The sequence below is a fragment of the Poecilia reticulata genome, chromosome 4, assembly GCF_904066995.2.
Source record: "Poecilia reticulata chromosome 4, P_reticulata-male-v2, whole genome shotgun sequence".
Classification (NCBI taxonomy): Eukaryota; Metazoa; Chordata; class Actinopteri; order Cyprinodontiformes; family Poeciliidae; genus Poecilia; species Poecilia reticulata.
In genome coordinates this window covers 10,752,511-10,765,138 of record NC_088833.1, presented here as the reverse complement: position 1 = coordinate 10,765,138, position 12,628 = coordinate 10,752,511, and the positions used below count along the sequence as shown (strand labels likewise).

The window sequence follows — 12,628 nt, the reverse complement described above, 5'->3', positions numbered from 1 at the left end:
AATTCTCTTTAACTAAATACTTTTGTGTTTTGTATAATGAGCAACACGTTTTTACAGCGATCATTGAATCTTTAGAAGATAGTGTAGGGATTAAATGCATATGGAATTAATTACATTAAAAATAAACATGCACAAAAGTCAAGTACTTATGGCAGCTTAAGTACTGCAGATGGAAGATCAAGTTATTACAGAAACCATTAAAAAAGAGCTAAATTACTGGTGTTTTGTTTTTTGTTTTGTTATCAGATGTGGATATAATAAGGCAAATGTTGCACATTTAGTTGTGTAATCAGCGGTCACAGAATAAAGGATGCATAAATAAATATTGGTATATGATACACATGACAAAAAACAGATACTGAAATGCAAGTGATGGTTAGAAGGTCTGGAAGTCCCTAAGAAAAGAAAAATCCAGTAAGGATATAAGTTAAAGATGCAAGTTGAAAATAAATCAATGGAAGAAAAAATGTTTCTGTGCTCCAGAGATGCAAATCCAGAGATTCAGATTTGTTTACCTTTTAGATTCTGGAAACTAAACACTTTTCATAGCCCTTTTTTCTTTTGTTCTCATCTATCTAGACCTGGAAAGTGATGAAAGCAAATTTCATCCTTTCCAGATTTTTCTAGACTATGTAGGAACTCTGAAACAAAGTGGCAAAGTTTCAGAAACATGAGAAAGTGAGGCCTGTTGAGAAAAAAAGAAGCCTAAACCATAAAGCTGTACCAGTTACTCCAAACTTTCTTCTATGTGCACAAAATGTCTTTTAGCTGCCAAAAACGAGACATCTGTAGAATTACGGTATCAACACAGCTGTACCATCCATGTATGGCCAACTACTGCATCTATATGTGCTCATTTAGAGCATTATGCGAGTAATGCCTGTGGTTTTCTTTTCTCTTTGGCAGACTCAGAATCAGGAATCTGTCCTGTATCACAGAGCCGTTGAACAAAATTAGGCTTTAAACGTAGTCATCAAGCAGAAAAATTCCAATCCCCCTTACGGAAAATGAGATCAGGGGGATTTAAATTATTTTATTTGACGATTTTATACTAAAGCATTGAGCTCCTGACATCTATTTCATATTACAATAACCATAAAGGGCTCCATTGAGAGTGACTGGGCAGCCCGAGGTCTGTCTGCCTGGCTGCGTCGGATACCCGATACCCGGCTGAGACGATGCCCAGCCAGCCGCATGCCTTCAGACGTTGTTAGAGCAGACACATAGCACGCCCCTCCTGCCACCCGCAATCCATCCACAGCCAATTAGGAGCAATTTCCCTGTCCTGGGTGGGGTGACGAGAGGGAGACAGAAAGCGAGGAAAAGCAGTTGTCAGCCCAAAAGCGGAGGCAGATGGTTCTGTTTACTGATGGGCAGTTGTTTGGCTCTGCCATAGTGACACAAAGCTGGTAGTTTCTGGATGGGCACCATGGGGGGCATTAGTGACAAACATGACCTCTGGTGGTCTGCTGGTTGGGTTGGGCTTTCAACTAGGGAGATAGTTCAGTAACGTATAACGTACAACACTTGCACAATCTTTCCTCTGCATCGGTTCCCCCTCTGTACCTCCAGCTTCTGTTTGGCTTCCTGGAAATAAAAAAAATTTTAAAAAAAACTTTCCGAAACAGGAGGTGCCTGATCCACCAGAGCTGGAATGTCGCGGTTCCCACAGGAAACCTGGTGCATCTCAACCCAGGGCATCCTGGACAGGCAAGTACTCACATAAATCTCTCAACAGAATGCTGCAGCTATGAAATGCCAGCTAGAAGAACATATCTAGATGAAAAAAACGTTCTCAATGGGATCCAAGAATCAATGTTTCCCTAGCACAATAAGAACATTTATGCTTTTAGTCAAACCTGCAGTTCAAACTAGACTAAACATTTTTCATAGCAGTCTCAAATTTACATGCATGATTCACTAAAATAAGCCCAAGTATGCCCATTTTGTTCTTCATCAGTTCTTGCATACTGATATTATGGTCAGTTTGGTCTACTGAATATTGATTAAAACTGCAAATAGCCAAAAAGACAGTTCCCTGAAGGCATTTAAAAGTTACTAGCTGACAAATCCTGTTTTGTTAGCAAAACTGTTTTACTTTAATAAATTCCTTTTGGAAGATGTAGCTTTGAAGTTTAAGAACATATCATTTTGCAACTTTTTTTTTAGTTTGTATAGGCCAAACTAACCCCCACCAGCAATGCATATTTTAAATATGCCTTCCTATTTCTGTCAGTTTAAATCTTCTTGTCTTCTGACTTGTCTTCCCATAATAATGCAATGACTGAAGCTTCCCAATACACTCTTCAAACCATAGCATTATAGTACTAGCCAGATCTGACACTTTTGACCCCACACTGTTTAGCCGAAGCAGCGCTCCATAACCCTTTCACCCTAACTCACGTCTTAGAAACCCCACCCTCCCTCCACCGTTATATCCACGACCATCACCTGCCAATAACAACACAGTTCACTGCAAGAGGTTTGCTGTTAGACATGGCAACCCATTGAGTCTTTCATCTCAATAGCTGTGCACACATGTTACGACCTTGACCTATCACACACTTCAACACACATGCAGGAATGCATACTTCCATACACACACACGTGCACAAGGGTATAACACACACTTTCAAAAACACTCAGCTGTCTGCTCCTGGACGACGCGACCCCACTGTTCGTTTCATCTCCCCACGCCTCTCTCTGCTTGCTGCTGGCACCATTACCTTAACACAAACACAGTATTTCTGTCATCGTCCCCAGGACGCAGTGTTCTCCTAATATCGCCCTTTCTTCTGCAGCCATCAGGGGATGGCGATGTGGGCCTGAAGGGATCTGGGACATGGGTGAGTTGTGGGAAACCAGAGTACAGTCTGTGGCCTCACAGCATGCAGCCCTCTCTTTCTCCTTCTCTATCTCAAAATCTCTTTTGGCAGAGAATCATAGAAGGCTTCACGCTGATCACATATATGGCCTTAAATGATCTGGGAAAACATGCCCCGTTAATACTATGTGCACATCTGAACACTGTTCAGCTTTGAAGCTGTGCACAGACGGTTGTGTGGATTTCTGAGTTGTGTGTTTTACCTCCACATAGTCCTTGGCATGGCCCCAGTCCCTCTTGGAGTCCAGGTTCCCAAGGCTGAAGCTCTCCAGCTGGCCCAGGTGAATCTTTGCCACAGAACGGCTGATCTTCCGTGTCACAAAATTTGCGCCTGAAAAAAAAAATTAGAGTTCAATATATAAGACGGGTTAAATTCATTCGAACGTTCACCAACAGATGAGTGAAAAACGAGAGTACAAAATGCAGTTTTGAAATTGTCATGTCATTTACTTATTTATCCAAACTGCCCTGTCTGAGACAGCAACAGCAATCTTTTCAAATCTTAAATATCTATACATTTGTTTGGAAAGCAGAGTTCAATATCTAGCCAAACTCATGCCTAATTATTGCATTAACTGAAAACAAAAATCAAAATCAAAAAATCAAAACACATCATGCCTGGGTCTCATGCGTTTCAAGAACAGATGAAAAACCAAATCCTTGACAACTGTTGGGCTCAAAAGTGCTAAAAAGTCATTTCAATTCCACCCATGGAGAAAGTTCTAACAATGGTGAGCCTTCATAGAAAATTTCTCCAAGGGCATCATCTACTCATCCCGGAGGTCAAAATAAATCAAGAAGAATAACTAAAGTCTCCCATTCAACATAGTGGTGGTAGTATTGAGGTCTGAAGCTGCTTTGGTGCTTTAAGCTCCGGACAACTTGTAATAATTCATAGAAGAATAAGAATATCCAATAGTTGGTTTGTGACCAGTAGCTGAAAAGCACAAGGGTCATGCAGCAGAACAATGATCCAATGCACACCAGGCTGTCCATTTCTGATTGACAGCTACTGCAAACACTTGGTGGTTTGGGACATGGGTGAGTTGTGGATGGGGTACTTGTTTTCCGAAAATATTTATTAGGTTTGGGGTCAACTACTTTTTCACACCAGGCCTATTAACTTTAGAAATATTTCTTTGAAAATTCCATGTTTTGTTTATTCATGGTGTATTTATCAAACATTACAATTAATTGGATATTCATAAACATTTGGCCGTGACAGTCAAACAAAAGCAGAATTAATCTGTATTAGGGAAATATTTCACAGCACCGTAGGGGAACTCAAGGCCTCATTTTTGGAGATAAAAATTCCAGTGACACGTACTAATATTCTGCATATTTCTCCAACACCACACACACGCTGACACGTACAAACTTCCAAACCTCCGATAGTTTTCCAACCCTCTTTAGCCAAAGCAAAAAATTCGAAATGTAACTCTGAGTCAAATCAATTCGTTACCAACTCACATTACAGCCACAAGACCTTTTTTAGAATCCTTCCCTCTCATTTTCTTCTCTAATTCACCGTTTTGGTGTCAAATCTGGGCTCGATGCCAACATAAATTTCAGGCCAGCTGTCTGTAAACATAAAAAAAAAGAAAAGGAACAGGGACATTCCACATGGGGGGAAAAAGGAAAAAGTGACCGATCCAGACCACCATGGTGTTTGCCCCTGTAGCATCCAGTCAAAAACCACCACAATGACATCTGCCAGATCACCGGCATCGTGCTCCTCATCGGAGCCGGCACACGTGGCGATTTTATCTGCAGCAGGACAAACAAGCTTCTAATGAGAGCGTGTGCGGCTGGAACGGTTAGACATGCCTTTGGGTATTTTGTTGGGATGGTGTGGGTTGGTGTCATGTTCTACTCGTGCTGTGGATGGTCTGTGAATATATGGTGAAGCCTCTCCAACTCAAATAAAGCATTATATTGATGGAAATCAACACTAAATATTAGGTTGTCATGTTGAATAACGTCACAGAGTTGAAGTCGCTAAATAAAGTTTGAGGGGTTGAACTCATCTGCACTGCCTGTTCAAAAGGCCAAACTGGAAGACGTGAGAGTATAATTTCAAAGGAACTCTGCAAGTTTGCATCAAAGTATTTGCTATTTTTAGTTTATGCAACATAAATCTCCCACAACCTCGTGCTAACCTCTCTGAGACCCCGTTAGCACTGCTACATCCAAGCTGAATGCTGCCTTTAAACCCCGAGTCCGCAGTCCATCCAGGCTGTAACAGCTCAGTTCTGGCTCCACACTGTATCACTGTTCCCCTGACATGGAGCAGAGCCTCCATTTAGACACAGGAAAATCCTGTGTACCCAATCATGCGAATGCACTAAATTTGTAGTAATTATTTCATAGGAAAGCGACAGCCCTAGGGCAGGCTGAGCAGAAACAGATCAGGGGAAGGGTAGGCATGCTTGTTTAAGAAAGTACAGCTTGTTGTGTGTTGGTGGTGGGTCACATGTCCCCTGTGTCAACGCTTCTTTGTTGCCATATTGGCAGTGGTGGGAAGTAACGAAGTACAAGTACTTCGTTACTGTACTTAAGTAGAGTTTTCGTGTATCTGTACTTTACTTAAGTAGATTTAATAATGGATACTTTCTACTTTTACTCCACTACATTTTACAGTAAGTATCTGTACTTTCTACTTCACTACATCTCTACAAAACTGCCGCGTTACTCGTTACATCCAAGTCGCGTTGTTAAAATGTGAAGTTCAGGGACTTAAGGTGGCGCCGTAAAATCCGAGCAATAACGTGACTTAGTGTCTGTTGTCACCCATCGGCTCCACCTTTACTCGCACGCGGAGCTCCAGACATGCAGTGGTTTCCTCTGAGCGGGAGGAGATGTCTGTCTAAGTCACGTTATTGCTTGGATTTTACGGCACCACCTTAAGTCCCTGAACTTCACATTTTAACGGAAAAAAAGAGCAACGCGACTTGGATGTAACGAGTAACGCGACACTTTTGTAGAAATGTAGTGAAGTAGAAAGTACAGATACTTACTGTAAAATGTAGTGGAGTAAAAGTAGAAAGTATCCATTATTAAATCTACTTAAGTAAAGTACAGATACACCAAAATTGTACTTAAGTACAGTAACGAAGTACTTGTACTTCGTTACTTCCCACCACTGGTTGTCACCCATCGCCTCCACCTTTACTCGCACGCGAAGCTCCAGACATGCGCAGTGGTTTCCTCTGAGCGAGTCTAATCATCAGTAATATAATAGCACTGCATAAATTGATATGGCTACATGTAAAATCAGCAGCGCTTCGCTTTCACAGACGGTGGGATTTCGTCCAATTTTTAACATCACTTGGAAGGAAAGCTTAAAGAAAGGTAAGCTCCGTGGACGTGATGCTAGCAAAGCTAGCTGTATTGACTGAAACACATGTTGCATCTGCGATGAAAAAAAGTTGTCACTCATGCGCTGAATTACTGTGTGGAGGTGTTGGCTGAGGTGTTGCATATATGGGACAACGCTGTGACCAAAGTGCAATATAGTAATAGGACATTCATGGACGATCTGATTCTTCTGGACGGATCTTGAGCAAGTCCTATAGTACTGAAGCCTCACTGAGAGCCGTTCTTTGTTCTTGTAATGCTCTGCGTACACTGCAGTAGCTATTTTATTTCATTAAAATATCTTTATATTTAATTGGCGAATAAATAAAACAAGAACATAAGAACACAGAGCATGCTCATTGCTCTTTGTTTTCGTCACCTGTCATGGTGGAAGACATTGCAGCAGGAGGGAGGATGAGAACAGTCACGGTGCTCCTCCTGCTTGGTTACTTCTTGCTTATTGGGCCTTGGACAGTGTTCATAGTTGAGCGTTGTTAATTGCTATGTTTAATGGTGCAGACAATTATTATTTTTGACATTAATAATTGTTTGCACAATTATTTTTTTAGGGATGGCAGGAGACCTCTGTGTATTGTGGCACAGAGATGAAAGCAAAACAGAATGAAGAAGAGTTTGAATTGATACTGGTTACATTTATTTCAGCTCTAAGTATTTAATATCTAGGTGTTTTATGGGAAAGTGAATCTTTCAGATCAATTTGAGAAGCAATTTTGATAAGTGCACTTAATGTTATTGTCATGTAGCGCGGGGTGCTGGTTTTGATTTGGTCTTGGGTTCGGTGGTCCAGACTACAACTCTGCTATGAGGCTCCTTGGTTCCATGTCCTCCTCTGCCAGTTGGATTTCTTTCAAAATAAATGTGTGGCAAAAAAGTGAAGTTCATGCTGTTAGGACAGGAGACCAGATGTTTCCATCCCTGAAATTATTATGCATAGAATCAAATATCTAAGTCTAAACTATGTTACAGAGTAAACTCCATAAAAACATGCTTTATCTGTGGCATTGTTCATTAAAATGGCACATTTCTGATGTATTAAAATTAAATACGATCAGCACACTTAATGATATTAGCGATTAGGTAATGCATTCAGCGAGTACTTTTACTTTTAATACTCAAGTATTTTTAAAAGCCAGGACTTTTTTACTTTTACTTAAGTAAAATGTTAATGTGGTACTTTGACTTTTACTTGAGTACATTTTGACTGTGTATTTGTACTTTTACTTAAGTAAATTTTTTGAGTACTTTCTCCACCACTGCATATTGGAATGGCGTATAATGAACTTAATTAAAAAAAAAAAAAAAAAAGATTCCTGATCTTAAAATCAATATTTTTGGCATGAATTCAGAAATAGCACATGTCCACAGAGTGTAGATAAATTGTCAATGGAAAGCCCCTTCCATGTCAGACCTTTCCTGTCTTTGCATGATCGTGTGTAATCCTGCCTTAGGGCCTTTTTCTAACCTGGCAGTTCATCTGTTCTGGCAGATACCAGCGCTCCCACTAACTGTAGTCAGACGCTAAGCAACAATTATTCATCTGCCGCTGACACAGACGTGGATGTCAGTTTTTCTCTCATCCATATCAGCTAGACAGGTTCTTATTTCATCATAGAGAGTGGGACATTCATCATACACCTACACACACAATAGGTAATAAAGAGACACTGTCAGGTTACATTATGTGAGGTGTATGATCCGGAGATTTGGTCTTTGACCTGTTAGAGTGTTTAAAAGTTGAAACTGCTTTGATTATTAACTGCCTGCCTTTCAAGATCTACAGTTTCAGCTTCAACTGACTATGAAAAGGCATTATAGCAGAAACAAAGTGGCATTAGTTGGGAACTGAACTCAAATAGAGCTAACTCATCAGTAAAGAAAATGTAGTGATCTGAAAAGTATTTTAACATTTTATTTAAAAAAAAAAGAAGTCTTCAAAGATTATATATGCTCAGTATAAATAATATTGATATCGAGAACATAATTTAGCAAGGTTGGCATTGCCTAGCAATGCTGCTTTATACTTTATGCACTTAGTAGTGGTTGAATACTGAAGAGACTAGCTTTAGTAGCTTTGCATTAACCGATAATGTTATTCCAAGCCAGAATTGTTCAAATATGGTTTTTAGTTCATAGTGCAATGATCTAGCTTCCCTTCATTCACCTTTATTATAGGTAATTTCAAACATAAGTGCTCAAGTGATTTTAGAATTTTTTTTTTTTTTTTTTTTTTTTTTTGGAATCACCAAAAAATGTCTAGTTTGCTGTTGATCACATCAAAAATATAATATTCTGTCAAATCGAACAATTTAAATACATTTGCAAGGTTACATTTCTCACAGTTGTCCTTCAAACACTTCTGCAAAGCAAACACTCTTAATGATTTATGAAATGAAAGAACTTGAATGAATCTTGGGTTAAGGATCTTGCCATGATAATTTTAGTCGTGTTTCCATCCAAATATTATGCAGATTTTAAGAGAATGCTTGGAATTTGAAAAAAAAAAATGCAAATTAGGCACGTTTCCACTGGAGTAAATCAAGCAGGCTGTGCAGAACCTGATTTCATCAGATTATAACCAATAAAGTATTTTGTTGCTGGATATAGGTACTGTATAATGTCCCAGTGTACAAAAGTGCATTCATTGATGAGTATTTACTTGTCTTTACACAATTGTAATAAAATGTTGATAGATTTAAAAATGATCAGGATTTTTAATGTCATAAATTACAATCAATTTGTTTAAAAGTGTCATTTAGTTTCTTTAATCTAACCTAATTCAGAATTAAAGTTATAATAATGTTCATTTAAACTGGTATAGTACAGCACAAGCCAATCCCATTAAATTTTCTTTTTTTTTTTTTTTTTGTTAGAGTCAAGAAAAAATGTAATCAAAAGCTCATTAGGGGCAGTCCTCTGTATAGTACATACTATGATCTTGTGGGCCAAGGCAATGTAACTAGAGCCCAGTTTGGCGACTACAGCGAATTGGAAAGCTGAGGTTTGATTTGATCCAAGAGAAACTTGAGTTTGAAGGTTAAACACAGGTTGTCAAAACTCTGCAAAGCCTGTTTGGCTCTTAAAAGGGTGTCAGAGGTACATGGTGGTGCACAGTACACCAATCAGAAATAAAGTCCATTATTTCCCCCAGAGCACACCTGTAGTATCCTTGTAAAGCTCACACCTCTGTTTAGAGTGGCTCTGCTCCCTGCCTTCTCTAATTGGTGCGCCATGGACCCGAGCTTGGGGCTAATGGACGGGTCTGCCCGGCCCCGGACAAAGCCTGCTCTGTTACAGACTCTGGTGTTAATGTGTTTCCTTTACTGGCAGCGGCAGCGTAGGACAGCCAGAAGGAGGTGGAGGGGGTGAGGGGAACTGAGAGGGGAGCTGACAGGAGGTTCTGAGCCCAAAAGGGGCAGCGGTGGCCGTTTAACCTTGCCCGCAGCCTGGCGGAAAGTCTAATAAAACCGTGGGCCATGAAAACTGAGCAGACAGCAAAACCCCTGCCAGAAACTGACACTCACTTTCTCTCTCCCACTCTCATTTAACTTTTTCCCCCTCCATTCCGTTTCGTTCGTTGGCCAACAGGAAAAACGTAGCAAACAGAATTCGTTGGCACAGCTGGGCTTGAGCACGGGAGGAAAAGGAGGAGGAGGGTGTTGAGAAATGTATGGAGATGTCTCTTATTCCCAAGCCAGACCATGTGGGTCCAGACAGGATGGGGACAGGAGCTGTCAGCTGGGGGCATGGGTCTGGAGGAGGATGGGGAAGGAACTGTGGTTTTGAGGAGATTTTGGCTCAAGGGACCTCAGTTACTCAAAAAAAATTCTGTTGTTCGAGACATTCAGGTAAAAAAAAAAACAAAAAAAGGTGACTTATAAAGCCTTAAACTGTGTGAAGGCTCAGCCCCCAAAACACGCAGACATTTACATGTCTGACTCACACACATTTATATTACTGTCTGTCAGTATATTTATGCACATTTACTGAGACTAAACCACAATGTGATTTATTCCAATCTTTCCTCTGTAACATTTATTCTGAAGACATATTGTGCGGTTGTGGCATGGCCGAGTGGTGCATTAGGCCTGGAAAAACTGAAAGGCTATAAGCTGTAAAGCTACACAAACGCAATACTTGATTCATTAAAAATAACTAACAAGATGATCTTTAATGGAATATTTGCGCAGGTAGAACATCTACTTATTTTGTGTGCCTAGTTTCAGCCTCTAGAACAATTTATTGAGTAGCTATTTGATTTTTTTAAAAAGCCTGCAGGTTGTTTACATTTTGGTAAAAAAAATTAAAGAAAAACACTAGAGTTGATCCAAGTCTTTTCCATTTATTTGAGTCTTTTCTGTTACAAGCTTGTCTGAACTGGTCTTATTTTGAACATACAAAGTGAATGATAGACAAGACATAATTTAATTTTCATAGTGTTGCCATAGAGATCTTTCAGCTACCTCAACACTGCATCTGTACACCTGTTTTGGCATCCAGCCAAAACTCCAAATCTCATAATCCTGTTTTGTCTTTGAATAATGGCCCTGGGGAGTGAATGGCTACATGGTGGAATTAAAGGGAAAAATGTAATCTGTAATTTCTATTTCCGCTGCCTTTTAGGTTTTAGGTCAATTTGTTAGCACCAAAATTAAAGCAAGCTCATCTAGTGAACATCCAAGTTTTCTTTATCTGCACTGAGTTATTGAATTAAATACCTAACAAGCAGGAGGACCGAGTAATAATGCAGCAAGAATATTTTCCAGATAGGGCGATTTGGCTCTACTTCAACCTAACCAAAGCCTTTTTAATGTCTGCCATTCACTTTCTGTGTGAAATCTGCAGCTTCGGCAAAGAGAGAACATTTGTGCTACATCCAAGACTGGTCATGGTTTCTTCTCAGTCAACATAGTGTCTATTCACACCTGAAACACAGGTGCCCTCATTTAAGGGCTGACACAACTGACAGGAAAGAGGCACGGAGAAAGAAATTTGATGCAAGGTGATCTGGAAACATAATAGTACAAGAAAAAGATAAATCGATGTTTCTGTGTTCATGAACTTAAAAAGTAAAAGACCGAGTACTCATCATGTCTTCCCTTTATCAGAAAATAATACAATGTTCTCCCTAGTTTTGACATTTGTTGTTAGAAAAATAAAGCCTTTCATTTAGTAAAGATCTACATGAAGAGTATATATTAAGCAGTCTTAAACAAAGCAAAGTGTGACCAACAAAGCTGGATAGTGAGCCACATTTACACATAGATATGCAGAATTAAAGTAAGTATGTAGATACATAGTAGATTTATGACGCTGTAGATCTGTTTCGAAACAATGTTTTTTGTTTGCATGCCATCGTGGACCCTTCTGAATACCACCAACAGCTGTCATAGGAGTGAAAATGGCTGGTCGTGGAATCTTTAAATTGGATCATCAGGAAAAACATTTGGTCAGATCAACACAAAACAAATCAAACTAAACTGGCCACATTTTTGTTTCAAAAATAAATAATTTGCAGCTCATGGCGACATCACTGCAAAATGTTAAGATAAATTGATGTCTTTCAATTCACTGACACTTGTACAAATAAATCAATATTTCTTGTCATCCACCATTTTGAAAGAATTCTTACCAATGCTGAAGGTTTTGTTACTGCCACAATTAGATTTTAACATTACAGTGAGGGAGTGCACAAATAATCAGATAAAACTTTAAAATTATTTTGTCTTCTGAGAATTTTTCTGCTTGCTAGAAACCCAATATTGTTTTGCACAAACCAGCACCTCCTTTTACTTGACAGCCTGTGTTTTGTAAGCATACAGTAACTATGATGTCAAATTGTGAAAGAGTATATTATTATAATAATTAGTTGACTTTTCTTTTCATTTTCATTTCACTCTCGTCTATCATACCACATTGAATTGAATCAAAACAGTTTTCACTGACTGAATGTAGTACTTCCTTGCATAGTTATGCTTGAGGTATTTTAAAAACAGACATTTTTTGGCAAAGAAAATGATAAAACTCTAAATTTTACTATGCAATATCATGGTGGTAAAGGAACCGATAAATTTGGGTGAATCTAAATTTTGTACAGGGGAACCTAAGTGAAAAATGTAGGCACACAAATGCAACAGTTTAAAAAGTTAATCTAGAAACTTACTTTGAAGTTCAATCGTGCTCCTTTAGAGCTATTGAGGATTCGGCAGAGGTTAAAAGACACAACGCGTTGCTCTTAACTTGCGCAATTAAGCTGCTCTGTCATCCAGATACTTGGTCGCCTTGGTGATCGTGCACAACAAACACTGATTGGAGGGGAGGAACAGGTATGAGTAAAGGTAAGAAAAAATACGATCCGTCTGAAGCTCT

At 39.3% G+C, this 12,628-nt stretch overlaps 1 protein-coding gene across 1 annotated transcript in view; it reads right to left on the bottom strand.

The window, feature by feature from the left end:
- Positions 1-12,628, bottom strand: part of gmds (GDP-mannose 4,6-dehydratase) — a 173,784-nt gene that overhangs the window by 104,537 nt on the left and 56,619 nt on the right. The window contains exon 7 of the mRNA XM_081606187.1: positions 3,088-3,215. Within this exon, the coding sequence (XP_081462313.1) occupies positions 3,088-3,215 (128 nt within the window). The remainder of the gene's footprint in view (positions 1-3,087; positions 3,216-12,628) is intronic.